Source organism: Triticum urartu, chromosome 4A (genome assembly GCF_056163025.1).
Source record: "Triticum urartu cultivar PI428250 chromosome 4A, HENAU_Tu73, whole genome shotgun sequence".
NCBI lineage: Eukaryota > Viridiplantae > Streptophyta > Magnoliopsida > Poales > Poaceae > Triticum > Triticum urartu.
This window is the reverse complement of record NC_141876.1, coordinates 305464686-305487897: the sequence shown is the minus strand read 5'-3', so window position 1 is coordinate 305487897 and position 23212 is coordinate 305464686. Positions and strand designations below refer to the sequence as shown.

Sequence of the window (23212 nt, the reverse complement as noted above, 5' to 3'; positions counted from 1 at the left end):
GCCCTCAACCGCCACCGGGTCGTCCCTTTATATACATGGATTGACGCCCTGCGCCCTACAGAGTCCCGGCCGGCTCATACAACGTGTCCGGCTCGGTGACGTATCTTACATGTCTTACATTACAAGTCTACACATACATGATGGTTTTATACTTACGGGCCTTAAGTCGCCTCTGGGCCTGGGGCTCTTATAAGCCTAACTGTGAACCGCTATCTTGTATACTCTTGGGTTTCATTTAGATGAACCGCCATTGTGGTTGACCCAGCCCCTCCTGGGCGGGTCATATCTGATAGTTATATCCCCAACAGGATCCAACCCCTGGTAGAGAGTACAAGGGTAGCGGGGTGGATGTTGACCCCGACAATGGAGGGTCGGGAGGTAGGAGACAGACACGGGGGTGGTGATCGATTCGGGAGAAAGGTAACGGGGTGAGGGATTACCGGAAGGTGATGCATGAAAAACGGAAGGGGGCAATTAAAGAGGATTTTGTAGTGGTCTCTTGCCGCGAGATCGAGCATGAATCAACAGCTTGCGCGTGGTCTGACGATGTGCTCATATCAGACTACAGATGGATAGTGTTTCCCAAAAAAAAGTTGTATTGGGACGAAGCGGGCAGAGGTGGGACACCCACGAGCAGTCCCACCTGCAGCCTGAACAGCAAAACAGAAATCATGATGAATTATTTCAGAAGAATATTCCAGCGTGTATATTCAGATACACCGCTATTCATCAGGAAAAAGGACACAAAAGCAGCACAATCTCCCACATTCTAATTACACCACATCAACTTCTAGAATTCTGACCATATATGAGTTGGCTAAAAATATTTTTTCCAACATTGTCTATGCTTGGTTAACAAACAAAATGTGTTATCAGATACGATCCATGATTACAGATCATGCGCAAGAAATTGTCATCATGATCGACTCTTCTTTCCTTCCTGCCCAGATGGTTGCTTCATGTTAAGAAGATGATGAAGGCCAGCGATAACATGCTGCCTGCTAGTTGGAACTCCGGTTTTAGCTAGGGCTCTACCATTCTTGTCCAGGAGCACAAAACAAGGAACATGTCTGACATCATAATGCAGAAGCTGCAAATATACATATAATTGTCGCTGTTAAAGCTGGAAGCATCAGACTTCAGAGTGGAAACATCATGGATATGCAAGCATGCGCAGATACTGCAGTATATGAATATGGACAACCCATAGTACTAGTAGCATCTTCAGTAACCACATGGTGTATGTCCTTTTTTTTTAAAAGACCCAGTTTCCTGGCTTTTCATTGGCTTAGCAGAAGAGAGAGTTACAGAAATTGTCACTAATCAGAGGAGATTAGCAACAGAAGAAAGACCGGGTGTGAAGGAGAGCACGCGGTAAGCAACCTCAAAACAAACAATGTCAAGAAAAATAGCATCTTCGGTGAGCTTGGTAAGTTGAGCCTGTGAGCCATAAAGGAGACTAGTATAAATAAAAAATTGTTTTCAGGAACTGATATAGACCACTAACATGCAATAAAACTTTTTTGGAATGGTGGGAATTTACCCAATCCCTTCATGTAGGGAGGGAATTTAGTTCAATTTCCCAGAACATCACAAGAGACCGAGTCCAGTCCCTCTCTACCCTAAACGAATTGGAACCCTGAGTGAGTTGGTGGATGGTTTAGGGTGTCTGCGAGACTGGAACAGTTTTTAGTACAATTTCAAAGAACTTAGGTCTAGCAACTGAGCAACCCTTTCTCAAAATGGGAAAGCAGAATGGGCCAATGTTTCTGCAGAAACCGACAGCAGTGCTGCTGACACAGTTAGAACCAAAGTAGAGATCTACCATGTTTGAAATGATTAGCAGGTCAGATATTCAAACAACCTTAACGCACAAAATAACCAAATTTAGCATCAGTCAAGCCTCTGTTATACTTATCCTGAACTGTCGTCTGCTTATCCTTCAACTAAGCCCACCATCTTCATTGCCCAAGTGCTTACTTCCAACTTTCCAAGCACTAGGGGCTTGTTCCATGGTATGGACATGTGTTTGAAAACCTATGTGGACCTACTAACAAAGGTACCACTATTACTGTTCTAAAAAAGGATACCATTACTAGTAAATACTACCTAGCACCTTCAAATGCATGCCCTAGCCCTTTTTTTTTGGCACATCAAATATCCGTAACAGAGTTCCTTAAAGTAAACAATAGCATATGCATAATACCGCTTGATCGATGCTAAGTAGAAGAAGAATAGCCATGTCTGTGCAGAAAGAGGATGTTGCGGACAAAGGGGCTAGGGCGCAAGGCAAGGCAATAGGAGCATCGTGGCAGCAATACATTCGGCAACAATGGCCAGGACATCCGACAGCAGCAAGACAGTCAGGTTGTTCGGGAGTCCGAAACTAACACTAGCAGCAGAATGCAGCAAGAGCCTGGGGCCCATGAGGATTAAGAAGTTGAATCGTATGAAAAGAACAACATATTAGAGATTGAGCCAGATGGTAGATATAGGTTAACCAAGGGTCTGTATCCCAGTCCACATAATCAGTAATTGGGGTCCGGTCATCACTATACTATATAGGGGCGCGCACTGTATGTCCTGGAGATTAGGAACCATGTCTAATCCTCATCTGAAGTGCTCTCTCATGTATAGTCTATTTCTCCTTAGTCTAGCATGTCATGCTCCTCAAGTTGCACTGTCTGAGCCATTCATCTGCATGGTATTTACTCACTCCATCATTAACCTTCAGATGACGAGAGGATAACACAGTTAAACGATTGGCTGTAACCTGACAGTCAGGAGGCATGTTCAAGTTCAACAAATTGTTGCTTCTACCGAGGCTACACTTTAGCAGTAACAAGAGTCTTCACCAATACACACTAATGACTGCAAACTATGTCCACTGATGCCACCATTGCAGCACATAAATCAGTGTGAAGTGTAAACACCACAACTCTTTGATCTCAAACAATACAGCTGACTGTGGGTTGTGGAACAGGGATTGACATAACCACATCTAAGATAAGAAGCTCGTCCTCATTCATTTACCGTTTTATGAGTTAACACGTGGCTTTCAAGGAAGTGGAACCTAAAGCAGAAACTTTCAACACCCAATTCACATACTAACTGAAATGCAAGCACACCACAGGGTTTGATTTTAAATGAAAATAACTGCACTTGACTCTTCAATACCATCCCAGCATATGCTAACGAAATTTTTTTATAAGCAACCAGCCTTCTCCTGTGTGTTATTGTCTAGTTCCATCTTATTCAGGCTAAAGGCCGGTTGCATGTATCTCACTTGGGCTTCGGCCAAAGACTTCCTTTTGTTTGTTTCTGTTACAACTGTTGGATGCTGCCTGTTGGTGGGCTTTATTAATTTAAAGCCGGACGCTTCTTGCGTCTTCGTTCTAAAAAAACCCAACCTTCTCCTGAAATATCAGTGTTTATAACCTCAGTTCTCTACAAATCACCACACGTTGCACCAGCTCCGACAAAAAATAATTAGAGCAACGAGGCTAACGAGACTAATCCATCGATTGATAGGAAAATTAACAGCATAAATCTAGAGAATATGGATAGCAACGCAATCGGCATGAACAAGAGGAGACGCCCTCACCTCCGGGAGCCACCGGTCGTCCTCGGCGTCCGCGAGCACGAAGCTCGCGGATGCATTGCCACCGTCCTCGAGCTCGCGCACGAGGCCCTGCAGCGATGAGCAGAGGCGGCAGCGCGGCGAGTAGAACTCCAGCACCGTGGTCGCCCTCGCGCTCACCAGCGCCGCCGCCAGCGCCCGCTGCTCCGCGTCCCCGCGGTACGCCTCCACCGGCGCGGTGCCCGGGTGACGCTTCCACAACCTCGCCCCATGACCTCCGCTTCCAGTGGAAGCGGAGGGGATGTCACCGGCGATGACGAGGCCTTGCGCGACGGTCGAGATGGACTTGAAGAGCCAGGGGCGCTCGAGGTCACCGCAGGGGCTTGGGCTGCCGCTAGGGCTCGCATTAAGGCTAGGGCCCCAAGGCCACTTCAAGCAGACGAAGGAAGGGGGCTTTGCGGTGGTGCCCATCTCCTGTGGCCGGAGGCTGATCGCCGCCAGGTAGGAGCGGGGACGTGTCGTTGAGCCGCTACGGACGAACTCAATTTGTTGGGGAATTTTACGTCTGCACATTAATGCGGTAGGTTACAGCAACTCGAACAAATGAATGGCCGGACCGGTTCCACCGCGCGCCTTAAACCGACCTCAAATGTTCAGGTTATCCGGCGTCTCGTGTATCCAGCCCAAATGTAGGGCAGATATAAAACGGTCTGCTGACAGCACGTCCCATCATCGACCTCACGGCTTTTCCATAAAAGACCTTAATTCAGCTCCTCGCTCAGAACCCTAGTTCACTCAATCTGTTCTCTCGCTCCGTCCTCTCCTCTCCCCTCTCTGATTCTGATCCAATCCTACGCAATGTCGAGCTCCGGCAACCACTCCGGCTCTGTCCTCAACATCGACGAGGAGCTGACCCTCTGCATTGTCTTGGAGCGGTCCAAGGTGGACATTGGGATAGCTCCAGATCTACAGCGTCGCTGCACCTCCTGTGCCAGTGTTGGGCGGACGTCGGAGCTGACTCCTCCCAGCATGAGCACAGCACCGCCAGGGGCAGCGCAGTCCGCTCCGACCCCATGGTGTCCCCTTCCCCCACCGGTCGCTGCTCCGCGCGGTCCAGCGGTGGGTGCTAGTGCCCGTGTCGCTGGCCCGCATGTGCACCCTGGAATCAGAGGCACACACCACCCGCCGCGAGAGGAAGCGGGCAAGGGAGAGGGACACAGCGGAGCAGTCCGCGCACCACCATCACAACCCGGTTGCTAGCGGAGCCCAGCGAGGAGGAGCGGCTCCTCGCTGGGTCTACCGTTGATCGCTCACGATGGCGGAGACGCATGCTCGCTACCTACGGCGGGAGAACGCGAAGGCGCTCCGGCTTGCCATAGAGCAGTCGGAGCGCGAGGAGAAGGATGCAGCGGCGAAGGCAGGACAGCGACGATGACGACCAACCATAGTTCCACCTCCTCCGATGACCAAGATCCTCGACCAACTGCAAACGCCTACAGCTACGCCGGCGATCGGATGGGAAAATGCCCGACAAGGAAGTGGTGAAGATGCTCGTGCTCCTGTGTTTATTATCTTTTTTAGTTGTTGAACTTAACAACTTGTCCGGCGATGAGCTCCAATGATTTTTTGGATGGTAAACAATTTGTTTATGTGCGTTTGGTTGTCCGTTTGATGGCGATTTCGTTTTATGTTGTTTGATCACGTAGAGTAGCTCTTATGTTGCATGTGTTGCTGTTGGAAAACATAGTAGAAACAAAAAAAATCGCTCCATGATTGAGGGTGTCCTGGACTAGGGGTTACCAACCTAGTGGGCCCATAATACATTGGCCGAGCTTACGACCCGCCTATCTCACGAGGAAGGACCCCAGAAGCCTTGAACCCCGACATGATCAAGACGGATACCGCCGAAGACTTGGCGTGTACTTGAAGGACTGCTCCAACCGTCGGCGTGTTTATTCCTAGTTGGCAACCGACCATGTGTAATCCTAGATATCCCCAATGATGAAGGGTAGAACCCTAATAGGTGGTCTTTTCACACATGGAGGGGGGAGCAAATCAAAGAGGAACACAAGAAGAACTCTCAAATAAATAAGATCCAGTCACACATTGTAACGCCCCAAGACCGGAGCTTCAGATGCCTTCCAGGGTTTCCGGGTTTCGTTGTGTGATTTGTTTCGTCTGTTGCATTCATCTTTGCATCGTGTGCATTGCATCATGTCATCATGCCATCATGTCATTTCTTTTCTTAACTCAACTAAATAAACCGTATGGATCTTCGATCCATTTAAACCGAGGGAATTCACGTGGTGATTCTCTTTATAACATATCCTCCCGATATTAGGGAGCTATATTAAATATTCCAATAATTTGGATTCACCCATAAACACACTTGCAAATATCCCAATGCCATTGTTATCTTAAGTCTTGGTCTCCAACATTGCCATATATTCTTTCATCATAGCACGGAGATCCACCAAAAAAACCCGAACATTTTGGCCACACCGAACCTAGTCCCAATTCAAAACCATTTGAAGTATATTCAAAAGAATTTGAATTTAATTCCTGCATCTTGCCACTTCTATTTTTCTGTGGTCATGTTTATTTTTATGAGTCTAGGAAAATTGTCCTCCTGCTCAAACTCTTTTCCCTAACCCCCCTTCTTTTTCCTCTCTCTCTCTCACTATTTTCTTTTCGTTTAAAGAATAAAGAGAGGAGAGGGAGAGCCCAATCCAGCAAGCCCAGCTGACTCCTCCTCTCTTTTGGGCCGGCCTCCAAGGCCCAGACCTTTCCCTCCTAAGGCCCAAGGCCATCCATCCCCAGGCCTAACCCTAGCCTTCCCCGCTCGACCCTATGCCGTCTCCCTCGTTTCCCTCCCTTGAGCCGCCAGGAGAGATAGGCCACCGTGCTCGACCGCAGCCCCCACGCCCGATCCTCATCCTCCCTTCGATCTCCCCCGTCTCTCCTGCCCTTCCCTCGATCCCTCTCCCTTCCCTCGTTCCCTCGCGCCGCAACACAGGTCGAGGAGCCCCGATCCCATCCTCGTCATCCCTTCGATCTCCCTCTTCTTCTCGTGCTTCACCTCGCCTTCTCCCTCCTCGTCGCACCTTGCCGCCGGCCGGCCACCAGCGAGGTTTCTGTGCCGCTGCCATTGTCACGACCTGCATCGTTCCCTGCCGCGCCCCTTCATCGAGCTTCCTTGAAGTCGCACGTTGCTGGATCCCGTCCGCTGCGACCAGGAGCTCCGCCGCCCCTGACCCGCCTTGCCGTCTCGTCCAGCGACCTCACCTTCCCCTCGTCGGCATCCTGCTGCTTCACCTCGCCCGGCCCTATGCCACCTCGTCTCGTCGCCACCTTGCACCAGCGCCGCGACTTGCTCCTCTGCTCGCGAGTCCCTGCTTCGCCGATGCGCCTCCCCTGGCCTCGCCGCCTCGCTGTGGTGTTCTTCCGCGAGCCACCCCTTCAGGGTTCCTCTTTGCTGTGGACCGCCAAGTACCACCGCCCCGAGTCTTTTGCCTTGCTTCATTTTGGAGTGAAGACCGAGACGAGACCGCCAAGATGCATCCTGGTGCCGCCGAAGACACATGCACGACTACATGACGATCCGCCAAGACCGACTACAATGCCTGAACGAGCACTGTTTTCGCGGATGGCGCCAAGTTCCACTACCCTCGACCCTCAAGACCAACAAGTACCACGGTGACGCGTCATGTTCATCTACCACCGTCTTCGGAACCTCTAAGAACGTCAAGTACCTATGACCGAAGAATGCCAAGTACCTCTCCGAAAAACGAACATGTACCACTACGTCCGGACACCTCGAACCCGTCAAGCACCTTCTCCGAGGATTTTGCCAAGTACCATGACATGAACGACCCTCGAACGCGTCAAGTACCACTACCGTCAAGTACCTCTTTGCAAGACCAAGTCCCTCTACGTAAACATTGTATGACTACTTCCGTGGCCGAAGGCCCGTGTACAACTACCGTCGCCGTGGACGACTACTTCCTCTACGAACCCGAACCGCTCCGAGAATGCCCCTGGAAGGTATAACCGCCGAGACGATGACCCGTGGACGAAAGCATGTGTTGTATGAGATGCATGTTTAGTTGTTGTTTTCGCCCGTGAACGTTAGTGGTTCCTCCTCGTTGCCATGCCGTCGTTGACTCGTGGGAACCCGGTAACCGGGATCACCCCACCATCTTTTGCATGCTCCCGTCACTTTTCCTTTTGCACCGGTATTTCCATGAGCTACCGGAACCGTTATCATTACCGTGGCACTCCCTTTCTTTCCACCACGGTGACAAATGCTTCATAATGCTCTTATCAACTTTTAATAAATATGCATAACTTGCACATGTCATTCGCATCATGATAATAACATTTAAATGTTTAAAAATTGTTGTTGTACCAAATTGATAAATGCATATGGGGATTTACCAGAATTATTGTTTGTTGTTCCGGCCTCATTTAAACTTGCCTAGTTAGTTTGTTTTCATATGCTTCACTTCTTGCCATGTTAACCAACATTTAAATTGTTGAGTATCTAACCGAGAGAGAACTAAATATTTGATGTGGTGTGTCGTCAATATGCAACTCGTTGCATATTGAGCTCCACTTAACTTGTAGAGTTGTTTGTGCTTTTTGCCATGCCATGCATATTTAAACCGGACATGCATCATTCTTGGTTGTGCATCATGCCATGTTTATGTGATGGTTGTTTACCATGTTGTTTGCTTCTTTCCGGTGTTGCTTCTTCGGGTTGGTTCCGATAACGTGCGTTTGTGAGGATCCATTCGACTACGTCCGTTTGTCTTCTTCATGGACTCGTTCTTCTTCCTTGCGGGATCTCAGGCAAGATGATCATACCCTCGAAATCACTTTTATCTTTGCTTGCTAGTTGCTCGCTCTTTTGCTATGCCTATGCTACGATACCTACCACTTGCTTATCATGCCTCCCATACTGTTGAACCAAGCCTCTAACCCACCTTGTCCTAGCAAACCGTTGTTTGGCTATGTTACCGCTTTGCTCAGCCCTCTTATAGCGTTGTTAGTTGCAGGTGAAGATTGAAGTTTGTTCCTTGTTGGAACATGGAGATTGTTCCTTGTTGGAACATTGTTTACTTGTTGGGATATCACAATATATCTTATTTAATTAATGCATCTATATACTTGGTAAAGGGTGGAAGGTCGGCCTTATGCCTGGTGTTTTGTTCCACTCTTGCCGCCCTAGTTTCCGTCATATCGGTGTTATGTTCCCGGATTTTGCGTTCCTTATGCGGTTGGGTAATAATGGGAACCCCTTGACAGTTCGCCTTGAATAAAACTCCTCCAGCAATGCCCAACCTTGGTTTTACCATTTGCCACCTAGCCTTTTCTTTCCCTTGGGTTCTGCAGACTCAAGGGTCATCATTATTTTAACCCCCCCGGGCCAGTGCTCCTCTGAGTGTTGGTCCAAACTGTCAGCCGCCGGTGGCCACCAGGGGCAACTCTGGGCTGGCCTACCGGAAGTTTAGACAATCTGAGTGTGCCCTGAGAACGAGATATGTGCAGCTCCTATCGGGATTTGTCGGCACATTCGGGCGGTGTTGCTGGTTTAGTTTTACCTTGTCGAAATGTCTTGTAACCGGGATTCCGAGTCTGTTCGGGTCTTCCCGCTAGAAGGAATATCCTTCGTTGACCGTGAGAGCTTGTGATGGGCTAAGTTGGGACACCCCTGCAGGGATTTGAACTTTCGAAAGCCGTGCCCGCGGTTATGGGCAGATGGGAATTTGTTAATGTCCGGTTGTAGAAAACCTGAAGTTGACCTTAATTAAAATACATCAACCGCGTGTGTTACCTTGATGGTCTCTTCTCGGCGGAGTCCGGGAAGTGAACACGGTGTTGGAGTTATGCTTGACGTAGGTTGTCCTAGGATCACTTCTTGATCATAGTTTCTCGATTGTGCTTTGCCTTCTCTTCTCGCTCTCTTTTGCGTATGTTAGCCACCATATATGCTAGTCGCTTGCTGCAGCTCCACCTCATACCTTTACCTTACCCATAAGCTTAAATAGTCTTGATCGCGAGGGTGCGAGATTGCTGAGTCCCCGTGACTCACAGATACTTCCAAAACCAGCTTGCAGGTGCCGATGAGTCCGTGCAGATGACGCAACCAAGCTCAGGAGGAGCTCGATGAAGACTTTGTCCGTTGTGTTGTTTCGTTCTAGTTGATCAGTAGTGGAGCCCAGTTGGGGTCGATCGGGGACCGTGTCGCATTTGGGGTTCTTCTTTTATTTTGGTTCCGTAGTCGGACCTTGATTGTATCTGGATGATGTAATGCTTTATTCATGTAATTGTGTGAAGTGGCGATTGTAAGCCAACTATGTATCTCTTTTCCCCTATTGTATTACATGGGTTGTGTGAAGATTACCTCACTTGCGACATTGCTTTCAATGCGGTTATGCCTCTAAGTCGTGCTTCGACACGTGGGAGATATAGCCGCATCGAGGGCGTTACAAGTTAGTATCAGAGCCTTCCCCGACCTTAGGAGCCCCATTGCTTGATCGAATTAGTGGACGAGTTGAGTCTAGAAAAATGTTTTGAGTCATTTAGGAATTATATATCGGAGAGTTTAGGAATTCTTTTTACTCCTCAGTCCCTTCGTCGCTCTGGTGAGGCATCCTGACATAGAGTTTTGACTCTTCTCTTCTCATATTTCACTAAAAAAAATTTAGGATCACGCGGGTATCTTGGAATCGTTTCGATGGTTTTGTGACGAGAACATTGTCTTGGTGCCTCCTGTCAGGGGTTTTGTGGCAGTGTCCCGGGGAGTTGAGCTCCGAGGTGTTGTCGTCATAATTTTATCGTTGCAGTTCTGGAATACCTGAGTTTAGTACGCCGACATCGAAAATCTCTTTTATGCAGTTCGTTGGTGAGATAACCTCGACGCCACCCAGTACTGGGGCGGGAGTTCGGGAGTATTGCCATAACTTGTATAACGGATGCTTTTCGAAGGTTGAGGTAGATGATTTCCGAAGGTTTCTTGGTTATGTGTTGAAGGATGGATACAGCTGGATGTAGGATTTGCTAGCTTGGGTGAGATATTATGCTTCCCCTGTATCCCCAACACCTGATTGCATAACCGGAAAGTTTCGGGAGTTTCATAGGTGGGAATTCAAGTAGCTATTAGGATATCTTTCCGACAGATGTATGATATGAAATTGGGGTTCGACGTCTAGTGGTCTGCCTATTCACGGTCGGTTTTACAGTGGTCTCGTTGTGTCTTAAAGAGTCCTTGGCTATGCCGACTCGGGGACGCTTCGTATGTCATGTGCACTGCCTTGTACATGATGGTGTTGTACGATCGAGCCCGTGTAGGCCCCACCACGAAAACTTCGGACGAAATCTCTATCATATGTTTGTTCCGGCTTATTCTGCAAGCCAATCATTTGTTTTGTTTTGAGTTGTGGTATTCGAGTTGCTTCGAAGTCAAATGTTGATTCCATACCTTCCCTAAGCGGTGTTCTCATACTCCTATGTGAATACTAATCCTTCTTGATCATCAAGATTGTTTTTGTCAATCCCTTTTAACCGGTGTGTCTCTCCTCAGGTGGATCCGATCACTTCAACATTCGCAAGATCTATTATCACTTCTTCTCAATGGTGTTTGTTTTCATCCATCCCAAGTTTCCTTTGTTTTTCCCGCCCACCCACCCTTGTTTCTTCAAGGACTCGGATTTCTTTATCAAGTATCCATCTTATGGATGTGAATCCTCTTTACTCCTCTCTTTGAATGTTCTTATCCAGTGATTCTCATGAAGATCCTGACGGAACCTCAAGTTCATCATTATTCATTCTCTTTTCTTCTCCTGTGGACCAATCCAAGCTTTGGTGTTGATCATATCCCTTTTTCCTCGTTTCAAATGCCTTCTCATGCCGGTGCACCTTATATTCAGTCATTTCTCGCTATTCAATTGTTCCGGAGTGCTCAAGATATCTCGAAGATTCGTGTTTCCACTCTGCAGTAGTTCAAGATCTTTTGAGGATGTTCTCTCATTCAAGCCATTTAATTCAACCGACGCAATCTATCTTTTAAGTCATTCAACGGTGTTTCTTTTGAGTGGGCCCTAACCCATAGGTTTTTTCCGAGGATCTTACCTGACTCTTCTTATTTCCCGGAGATATCCTCAAATTTCTTGTCAAAGTTTGACATAAGAATGAATTATCATCAGTCAAATGCCTTTCTCCTTGATCTTTCAAATTCTTTCATCGTTGGTTCAACCTTTCCATTTTCATCCCGGAGTATCTCAACAATTTGGTGGTTTTTCTCATCATGTGAAGACCGAAGAAGATTTTTTTTCTCCCAATCTTGTTCTTGTCTCTTCAAGACTCGTCATTCTAGCTTGTTGCCATTCTCTCATAGTTGTTTTTGGATTGTGAGAATTTTTTTCACCTATCCGGAGCAATTCAAGAGTCTTTTCAGTTTGATTCTCCGGAGCCCATCATCTCAGAATTTATTCATTCTCAGCTTTCAGCTCTCTTTCTCTAATTCTTACCGGTGCATCATTCAAATATTCTCTAATCAATTCGTGATCCCTTCGTTCTCATGTATCTAAACTCTCTCATATATCTTCGTTCATTTGCTAATTCTTACCGGTGATTCACCCCTACTTCGTTCATTTTCAATTCTTACGGTGGTTTGTTCAAGATTCCTCTTCTTACGTTATCATACTTCTGTTCTTTCAAATCCTACTGGTGGATCATCGAAGGCCTCTTCAAGTTTGCGAATTATCTATCTTAATCCTTTCTACGAGAATAAGTAGTATGCCAATTCCATTGGTTGTCATGAATTTGAATTGGTGAAGGATAAGCATAATGTAATTCTTATTCTTGTTTCATCGAGTTGATTCAATTCCTTATTCCGGAGTGGTTCATCATACATATTCTTGGTTTCAAGTGCTCATCTTTCTTTCCCGGAGTTCCAAGCTCTCGCAATTATATCACCACGGAGATCCATCTAAATCATTACAAGGTTTCACCTTGTGTTTTTCGACCTCTCTTTCCTTCCGTTTGATCATTTCTTTTGTTGCCAGAGTTCTTCATGAAGGTTCTTCATGATGGTTCATCAAGGATTTAATTCCTTCTCGAAGTTTTCGTCAAGATTCTTTTCAGGGGAGCTCAAGTTTTCTTCTTCTTGCTATCCGGAGTGCAATTCTTTCTACCGTATCATTGGAGGTGGTATTATATCATTCTTGATAATTTGAGTTCATGTTTCATGATTCACATGTTGTCAAGAATGAGGTATTTAAACCCATCACTTTCTTCATTGGAATTATCTTGGGTTATATTCCACCTAAAGCTTTCCTTTAAGGATTGTCGCTCTTATGGTGTTTATCAATGATACAAGTTCTTCATTTATCCTCCCGATGAGATAGTTTCTCGTCTCCTCGTTCATATCAATCCAATTCTTTTCCCGTGAGTGGCCTGGTGTCACCTCAAAAAAAATTGAGATGTTTTCCACAAGACCATACCAAGCTTATTCTTTTCGTTGTTGTTTTTCCAACAACTCCGTTCTAGCATTTGTTGTAAGCGTGCTCCCTCAAGATCTTGTTTCCCTGCGTTCCGGAGGCATTGTGATGTTGCTCTCTCCAACCCATCTTCTTGCTTTGTCAGGATCGTGTTCTTTCATGCCTATCCATTAAACCGGAGTGTCGTGCCCTTTTGCTCAAGTTCTTTTCATTTTATCAAGTTTTTGCCTTCCGTTTCAACCGGAGTGCTATCGGAATTTGTTCTTCCTTGAAACTCTCCCTACCGGACTGCTTTCAACTTTGTTCACCTTCGTTGTATTCTTTTCTCGAATTTGTTCAACCTCGCAAGGTTCTTTGGTCTCACTCGTTTGTCAAAGAAGCAACTTAGTTTTACCTCTTCAATTTCTCTTCCGTTGTCCCTCCGGTGCCATTCTAGATCTCGAGACGAGATCCTCTCATAGTGGTGGAGTGTTGTAACGCCCCAAGACCGGAGCTTCAGATGCCTTCCAGGGTTTCCGGGTTTCGTTGTGTGATTTGTTTCGTCTGTTTCATTCATCTTTGCATCGTGTGCATTGCATCATGTCATCATGCCATCATGTCATTTCTTTTCTTAACTCAACTAAATAAACCGTATGGATCTTCGATCCATTTAAACCGATGGAATTCACGTGGTGATTCTCTTTATAACATATCCTCCCGATATTAGGGAGCTATATTAAATATTCCAATAATTTGGATTCACCCATAAACACACTTGCAAATATCCCAATGCCATTGTTATCTTAAGTCTTGGTCTCCAACATTGCCATATATTCTTTCATCATAGCACGGAGATCCACCAAAAAAACCCGAACATTTTGGCCACACCGAACCTAGTCCCAATTCAAAACCATTTGAAGTATATTCAAAAGAATTTGAATTTAATTCCTGCATCTTGCCACTTCTATTTTTCTGTGGTCATGTTTATTTTTATGAGTCTAGGAAAATTGTCCTCCTGCTCAAACTCTTTTCCCTAACCCCCCTTCTTTTTCCTCTCTCTCTCTCTCTCACTATTTTCTTTTCGTTTAAAGAATAAAGAGAGGAGAGGGAGAGCCCAATCCAGCAAGCCCAGCTGACTCCTCCTCTCTTTTGGGCCGGCCTCCAAGGCCCAAACCTTTCCCTCCTAAGGCCCAAGGCCATCCATCCCCAGGCCTAACCCTAGCCTTCCCCGCTCGACCCTGTGCCGTCTCCCTCGTTTCCCTCCCTCGCGCCGCCAGGAGAGATAGGCCACCGTGCTCGACCGCAGCCCCCACGCCCGATCCTCATCCTCCCTTCGATCTCCCCCGTCTCCCCAGTCTCTCCTGCCCTTCCCTCGATCCCTCTCCCTTCCCTCGTTCCCTCGCGCCGCCACACAGGTCGAGGAGCCCCGATCCCATCCTCGTCCTCCCTTCGATCTCCCTCTTCTTCTCGTGCTTCACCTCGCCTTCTCCCTCCTCGTCGCACCTTGCCGCCGGCCGGCCACCAGCGAGGTTTCTGTGCCGCTGCCATTGTCACGACCTGCATCGTTCCCTGCCGCGCCCCTTCATCGAGCTTCCTTGAAGTCGCACATCGCTGGATCCCGTCCGCTGCGACCAGGAGCTCCGCCGTCCTTGATCCGCCTTGCCGTCTCGTCCAGCGACCTCACCTTCCCCTCGTCGGCATCCTGCTGCTTCACCTCGCCCGGCCCTGTGCCACCTCGTCTTGTCGCCACCTTGCACCAGCGCCGCGACTTGCTCCTCTGCTCGCGAGTCCCTGCTTCGCCGATGCGCCTCCCCTGGCCTCGCCGCCTTGCTGCGGTGTTCTTCCACGGGCCACCCCTTCAGGGTTCCTCTTTGCTGTGGACCGCCAAGTACCACCGCCCCGAGTATTTTGCCTTGCTTCGTTTTGGAGTGAAGACCGAGACGAGACCGCCAAGATGCATCTTGGTCCCGCCAAAGACACATGCACGACTACATGACGACCCGCCAAGACCGACTACAATGCCTGAACGAGCACTGTTTTCACGGATGGCGCCAAGTTCCACTACCCTCGACCCTCAAGACCAACAAGTACCACGGCGACGCGTCATGTTCATCTACCACCATCTTCGGAACCTCTAAGAACGTCAAGTACCTATGACCAAAAAACGCCAAGTACCTCTCCGAAAAACGAACATGTACCACTATGTCCGGACACCTCGAACCCGTCAAGCACCTTCTCCGAGGATTTTGCTAAGTACCATGACATGAACGACCCTTGAACGCGTCAAGTACCACTACCGTCAAGTACCTCTTCGCAAGACCAAGTCCCTCTACGTAAACGTTGTACGACTACTTCCGTGGCCGAAGGCCCGTGTACAACTACCGTCGCCGTGGACGACTACTTCCTCTACTTCCTCTACGAACCCGAACCGCTCCGAGAATGCCCCTGGAAGGTATAACCGCCGAGACGACGACCCGTGGACGAAAGCATGTGTTGTATGAGATGCATGTTTAGTTGTTGTTTTCGCCCGTGAACGTTAGTGGTTCCTCCTCGTTGCCATGCCGTCGTTGACTCGTGGGAACCCGGTAACCGAGATCACCCCACCATCTTTTGCATGCTCCCATCACTTTTCCTTTTGCACCGGTATTTCCATGAGCTACCAGAACCGTTATCGTTGCCGTGGCACTCCCTTTCTTTCCACCACGGTGACAAATGCTTCATAATGCTCTTATCAACTTTTAATAAATATTGCATAACTTGCACATGTCATTCGCATCATAATAATAACATTTAAATGTTTAAAAATTGTTGTTGTACCAAATTGATAAATGCATATGAGGATTTACCGGAATTATTGTTTGTTGTTCCGGCCTCATTTAAACTTGCCTAGTTAGTTTGTTTTCATATGCTTCACCGCTTGCCATGTTAACCAACATTTAAATTGTTGAGTATCTAACCGAGAGAGAACTAAATATTTGATGTGGTGTGTCGTCAATATGCAACTCGTTGCATATTGAGCTCCACTTAACTTGTAGAGTTGTTTGTGCTTTTTGCCATGCCATGCATATTTAAACCGGACATGCATCATTCTTGGTTGTGCATCATGCCATGTTTATGTGATGGTTTTTTACCATGTTGTTTGCTTCTTTCCGGTGTTGCTTCTTCGGGTTGGTGCCGATAACGTTGCGTTTGTGAGGATCCATTCAACTACGTCCGTTTGTCTTCTTTATGGACTCGTTCTTCTTCCTTGCGGGATCTCAGGCAAGATGATCATACCCTCAAAATCACTTCTATCTTTGCTTGCTAGTTGCTCGCTCTTTTGCTATGCCTATGCTACGATACCTACCACTTACTTATCATGCCTCCCATACTATTGAACCAAGCCTCTAACCCACCTTGTCCTAGAAAACCGTTGGTTGGCTATGTTACCGCTTTGCTCAGCCCCTCTTATAGTGTTGTTAGTTGCAGGTGAAGATTGAAGTTTGTTCCTTGTTGGAACATGGAGATTGTTCCTTGTTGGAACATTGTTTACTTGTTGGGATATCACAATATATCTTATTTAATTAATGCATCTATATACTTGGTAAAGGGTGGAAGGCTCGCCCTTATGCCTGGTGTTTTGTTCCACTCTTGCCGCCCTAGTTTCCGTCATATCGGTGTTATGATCCCGGATTTTGCGTTCCTTACGCGGTTGGGTAATAATGGGAACCCCTTGACAGTTCGCCTTGAATAAAACTCCTCCAGCAATGCCCAACCTTGGTTTTACCATTTGCCACCTAGCGTTTTCTTTCCCTCGGGTTCTGCAGACTCAAGGGTCATCATTATTTTAACCCCCCGGGCCAGTGCTCCTCTGAGTGTTGGTCCGAACTGTCAGCCGCCGGTGGCCACCAGGGGCAACTCTAGGCTGGCCTACCGGAAGTTTAGACAATCTGAGTGTGCCCTGAGAACGAGATATGTGCAGCTCCTATCGGGATTTGTCGGCACATTCGGGCGGTGTTGCTGGTTTAGTTTTACCTTGTCGAAATGTCTTGTAACCGGGATTCCGAGTCTGTTCGGGTCTTCCCGCTAGAAGGAATATCCTTCATTGACCGTGAGAGCTTGTGATGGGCTAAGTTGGGACACCCCTGCAGGGATTTGAACTTCCGAAAGCCGTGCCCGCGGTTATGGGCAGATGGGAATTTGTTAATGTCCGTTTGTAGAAAACCTGAAGTTGACCTTAATTAAAATACATCAACCGCGTGTGTTACCGTGATGGTCTCTTCTCGGCGGAGTCCGGGAAGTGAACACGGTGTTGGAGTTATGCTTGACGTAGGTTGTCCTAGGATCACTTCTTGATCATAGTTTCTCGATCATGCTTTGCCTTCTCTTCTCGCTCTCTTTTGCGTATGTTAGCCACCATATATGCTAGTCTCTTGCTGCAGCTCCACCTCATACCTTTACCTTACCCATAAGCTTAAATAGTCTTGATCGCGAGGGTGCGAGATTGCTGAGTCCCCGTGACTCACAGATACTTCCAAAACCAGCTTGCAGGTGCCGATGAGTCCGTGCAGATGACGCAACCAAGCTCAGGAGGAGCTCGATGAATACTTTGTCCGTTGTGTTGTTTCGTTCTAGTTGATCAGTAGTGGAGCCCAGTTGGGGTCGATCGGGGACCGTGTCGCATTTGGGGTTCTTTTATTTTGGTTCCGTAGTCGGACCTTGATTGTATCTGGATGATGTAATGCTTTATTCATGTAATTGTGTGAAGTGGCGATTGTAAGCCAACTATGTATCTCTTTCCCCCTATTGTATTACATGGGTTGTGTGAAGATTACCTCACTTGCGACATTGCTTTCAATGCGGTTATGCCTCTAAGTCGTGCTTCAACACGTGGGAGATATAGCCGCATCGAGGGCGTTACACACATGTGCTAAATCCACATACACATAAAGAAGATATGAAGATCCAAAGTCAACACTAGAGGATGCAAAGGATAACTACTTCATCCCAATCCTTGGAGGAGAGAGGTCTTGAATCCTAGAGGGATCTTCCCATGAAGGGGTCTTAAATCCACTTGGGCATCATCTCACATGGAGGTCTTGAACTCCAATGGAGTGGTGAGTGGATGAGTAAAGCTCAATCTCAAATGAGCTCTAACCTTTGTTAACCCTAGAAGGAGAAGGGGGTAGTCTATTTGTAGTGCTAGTACAAGTGGGGTGAAAGGAGAGGGGTACATGGGCCTTTGGCCCCATCTCTGCGCACAGGCAGGTGCCGTATGTCCGGGCTTGGGGCATATGTCCGACAGCTTAGGACGAGCCGGATGTCCGGGCCTCTGACCGGATGTCCGGCTTGTCTTTGCTGAACTTCTGTTGCTCCTTGATTTGGTCGAGCCGGATATCCGGGCAGGGCCGGATGTCCTGGTGGGCCCCGGATGACTAGGTCCGATACGTCTCCAACGCATCTATAATTTTTGATTGTTCCATGCTATTATATTATTTGTTTTGGATGTTTTATATGCATTAGACTACCCTATTAACCCAGAGCCCAGTGCCAGTTTCTGTTTTTTCCTTGTTTTTCAGTTTCGCAGAAAAGGAATACCAAACGGAGTCCAAACAGAATGAAACCTTCGCGATGATTTTTCTTGGACCAGAAGACACATGTTGGACTTGGACTCCGAGTCAAAAGACCTTGGAGTAGACGACAAGCCACAGGGGTGCGCCCCTGCCTTGTGTCCTACTCCAACACCCCCTGACCTAATTCTTCGTCCTATATATTCACATCTATTCCCAAACCTCCAGAGGCATCCACAAAAACACTTTTCCACCGCCGCAACCTTCTATACCCGTGAGATCCCATCTAGGGACCTTTTCTGGCACCTTGCCGGAGGGAAATTCGATCATGGAGGGCTTCTACATCAACTCCATTGCCCTTCTGATGAAGCGTGAATAGTTTACCTCAAACCTATGGGTCCATAGCTAGTAGCTAGATGGCTTCTTATCTCTCCCTTTGATTCTCTATACCATGTTCTCCTTGATGTTCTTGGAGATCTATCAGATGTAATATTCTTTTTGCGATGTGTTTGCCAAGATCTGATGAATTGTGGATTTATGATCAGCTTATCTATGAATATTATCTGATTCTTCTCTGAATTCTTATATACATGATTTGGTATCTTCACTACAACAAAAAGACATATCCGTGACATTTTGGGCCAAACGAATTTTTTTGTCATGCTTATGACACTTCTATGATGATAATTGTGACAAAACCCGGTATCATCATAGATGTGGTGGTCTCCTACTTCTATGACAAAAAATCATGACAGAAAAATGGGCTTTTCGTCCTGGGCGGGCTGGAGACGCAGCTGCATGACATTCTTTGGGCCGTCCATGACGGAAAAAACCATGGTAGAAGCGAGGGCGAGGAAAATATCGGGGTGTTCCCGGTTACGCTGGGTGGTCGGGACCGAGCGATGCACGGAGGTTTGTGCATTTCTCTCCTACACGTACGTGCGTGTGTGCTAGGTGTTGCGCTCTAACTGAACCCGAGCGATTGCACTAGCTACGTTACTGAACCCGAGCGATCGATCCCTTGCTGTTAACTGAACCCGAGTGATTCCTTCACTACTGCTGCTAACTGAAGCCGATCGAACCCTGCTGCCTCCTTCCCTTGATGAACAGTGAGTGTTGTTGGGGGGGGGGTTGGATGAACAGTTCCTAGTTGGGGGTTGGATGAACAGGACCCCGTGGTGTTGCCGCTAGATGAACATGACCCTGATTGAGCCGGTTGGGGGTTGATGAACAGGACCCCGTGGAGGGCTGGTTGAACAGTAGCCGGTGGACGGCTGGATGAACAGTAGCCTATGGAGAGGTGGTTGAACAGGACCCCATGGAGAGGGTTAGTTGAACAGTAGCTGGTGGAGGAGCGGTGGAGGCTGGATGAACAGGAGCCCGTGGATGAACAGTCGCAGGTGGAGGCTGGAGGAGGTCGACGGTGGATGAACAGTAGCTCGTGGAGGCTGGAGGAGGTCGACAGTGGAGATGAACTATATCCCGTAGAGTCCCGTTTTTCGGTACGCCACACCCTCCCGATGAAGAGGACCCCCGTTTCGACCGTAGCGCTCCAACACAAGTTTGTTTCCTCCGTTTTGCCATACGCCACACCCCTCCCGATCAACAGGACCCCGTTTTGACCGTATGAGGTCCAAGAGAAGTCCGTTTCCTCCATTTTGTGGTACGCCAGACCCCTCCCGATGAACAGGATCCTGTTTTGACCATGGCCGGTCGAAGACAAGGCCATTTCCTCCATTCTGCGTTACGCCAAGCCTCGTTTTGATCGGCTGTTCCGTCCAAGCCGGTTGGCTCCCGATGAACACGACGTATTCCGTTGCCTCCCGATGAACATGACGCATTCCTTCGCCTCCCGATGAACACGAGGACACAGTTTCTCTGTTCCGACCCAGCCATGTACACGAGCCCTGGCCGTACGTATGCGCGAGTAGGCGTTCGAGTGTTGGTGAACGCAGTAATTTCAGAAAAATTCCTACGCACACACAAGATCATGGTGATGCATAGCAAGGAGAGGGAATAGTATTGTCCATGTACCCTCGTAGACCGTAAGCGGAAGCGTTATGACAACGTGGTTGATGTAGTCGTACGTCTTCACAATCGACCGATCCTAGTACCAAAAGTACGACACTCTGTGATCTGCACACGTTCAGCTCGGTGACGTCCCACGAACTCACGATCCAGCAGAGTGTCGAGGGAGAGCTTTGTCAGCACGACGGCGTGATGACGGTGATGATGATGCTATCGGAACAGGGCTTCGCCTAAGCACCGCTACAATATGACCGACGCACACGGCTAAGGGATCAATGATCAACTTGTGTGTCTCTGGGGTGCCCCCTGGCCACGTATATAAAGGATGGAGGGAGGAGGAGGCCGGCCTTCATAGGGCGTGCCCAAAGTGTGGAGTCCTACTAGGACTCCCTAGTCCTAGTAGGATTCTACCTCCCACGTGGAATAGGAAAAAGGGAAGGGAGAAGGAGAAGGAAGGAAGGAAGGGAGCGCCCCCTTTCCCTAGTCCAATTCGGACCAGTCCATGGGAAAGGGGAGCGGCCACCCTTGAGGCCTTTCTCGCCCTTCTCATATGGCCCATTAAGGCCCAATACGAATTGCCGTAACTCTCCGGTACTCCGAAAAATACCCGAATCACTCGGAACCTTTGCGATGTCCGAATATAGCCTTCCAATATATCGATATTTACGTCTCGACCATTTCAAGACTCCCCGTCATGTCCCCGATCTCATCGGGACTCCGAAAAAACTTCGGTCATCAAATCACATAACTCATAATACAAATCGTCATAGAACGTTAAGCGTGTGGACCCTACGGGTTCGAGAACTATGTAGACATGACCGAGACACATCTCCGGTCAATAACCAATAGCGGAACCTGGATGTTCATATTGGCTCCTGCATATTCTATGAAGATCTTTATCGGTCAAACCACATAACAACATACGTTGTTCCCTTTGTCATTGGTATGATACTTGCCCAAGATTCGATCGTCGGTATCTCAATACCTAGTTCAATCTCGTTACCGGCAAGTCTCTTTACTCGTTCCGTAATGCAACATCCCGTAACTAACTCATTAGTCACATTGCTTGCAAGGCTTATAGTGATGTGCATTACTGAGAGGGCCTAGAGATACCTCTCCGATACACAGAGTGACAAATTCTAATCTCGATCTATGCCAACTCAACAAACACCATCGGAGCACACAAGGTGTTCCTCCGATATTCAGGAGTTGCATAATCTCATAGTCAGAGGAACATGTATAAGTTTTGAAGAAAGTAGTAGCAATAAAACTGAACGATCATTATGCTAAGCTAACGGGTGATTATAAAGGTGCTCTACAGGTGTCTCCGATGGTACTTGTTGAGTTGGCATAGATCGAGATTAGGATTTGTCACTCCGATTGTCGGAGAGGTATCTCTGGGCCCTCTCGGTAATGCACATCACTATAAGCCTTGCAAGCAATGCAACTAATGAGTTAGTTGCAGGATAGTGCATTACGGAATGAGTAAAGAGACTTGCCGGTAACGAGATTGAACTAGGTATTGAGATACCGACAATCGAATCTCGGGCAAATAACATACCGATGACAAAGGGAACAACGTATGTTGTTATGCGGTTTGACCGGTATAGATCTTCATAGAATATGTAGGAGCCAATATGAACATCCAGGTTCCGCTATTGATTATTGACCGAAGACGTGTCTCGGTCATGTCTACATAGTTCTCGAACCTGTAGGGTCCGCACGCTTAACGTTCGGTGATGATCGGTATTATGAGTTTATGTGATTTGATGTACCGAAGGTAGTTCAGAGTCCCGGATGTGATCAAGGACATGACGAGCAGTCTCGAAATGGTCGAGATGTAAAGATCGATATATTGGATGACTATATTCGGACATCAGAAAGGTTCTGAGTGATTCAGGTATTTTTCGGAGTACCGGGGAGTTACAGGAATTCGTATTGGGCCTTAATGGGTCACCGAACGTTAAGCGTGCGGACCCTACGGGTTCGAGAACTATGTAGACATGACCGAGACACGTCTCCGGTCAACAACCAATAGCGGAACCTGGATGTTCATATTGGCTCCTACATATTCTACAAAGATCTTTATCGGTCAAACCGCATAACAACATAAGTTGTTCCCCTTGTCATCGGTATGTTACTTGCACGAGATTCGATCGTCAGTATCTCAATACCTAGTTCAATCTCGTTACCGGCAAGTCTCTTTACTCGTTCCGTAATGCAACATCCCGTAACTAACTCATTAGTCACATTGCTTGCAAGGCTTATAGTGATGTGCATTACCGAGAGGGCCCAGAGATACCTCTCCGATACACAGAGTGACAAATCCTAATCTCGATCTATGCCAACTGAACAAACACCATTGGAGACACCTGTAGAGCATCTTTATAATCACCCAGTTACGTTGTGATGTTTGATAGCACACAAGGTGTTCCTATGGTATTTGGGAGTTGCATAATCTCATAGTCAGAGGAACATGTATAAGTTTTGAAGAAAGCAGTAGCAATAAAATTGAACGATCATTATGCTAAGCTAACGGAAGGGTCTTGTCCATCACATCATTCTCTAATGAT

The 23212-nt window shown here is 47.6% G+C and overlaps 1 protein-coding gene across 1 annotated transcript; it reads right to left on the bottom strand.

Annotated features, from left to right (window-relative positions):
• Positions 1-659: 659 nt before the first annotated feature.
• LOC125551321 (Thioredoxin superfamily protein) lies at positions 660-4169 on the bottom strand. The gene is made up of 2 exons (XM_048714511.2): positions 3605-4169; positions 660-1090 (listed from the first exon to the last, which is right to left on the bottom strand). The coding sequence occupies exons 1-2, from the start codon at positions 4151-4153 to the stop codon at positions 917-919; spliced, it is 723 nt and encodes a 240-aa protein (XP_048570468.1). The 5' UTR covers positions 4154-4169; the 3' UTR covers positions 660-916.
• Between the last annotated feature and the right edge of the window lie 19043 nt (positions 4170-23212).

Bases quoted from the DNA above. Each gene is read 5' to 3' on its own strand.
- LOC125551321 (XM_048714511.2), bottom strand. From the start codon at position 4,153: ATGTGCAGACGTAAAATTCCCCAACAAATTGAGTTCGTCCGTAGCGGC. The intron at 1,091-3,604 runs GTGAGGGCGTCT...GTATATTTGCAG, and splicing joins ACGACCGGTGGCTCCCGGAG to CTTCTGCATTATGATGTCAG.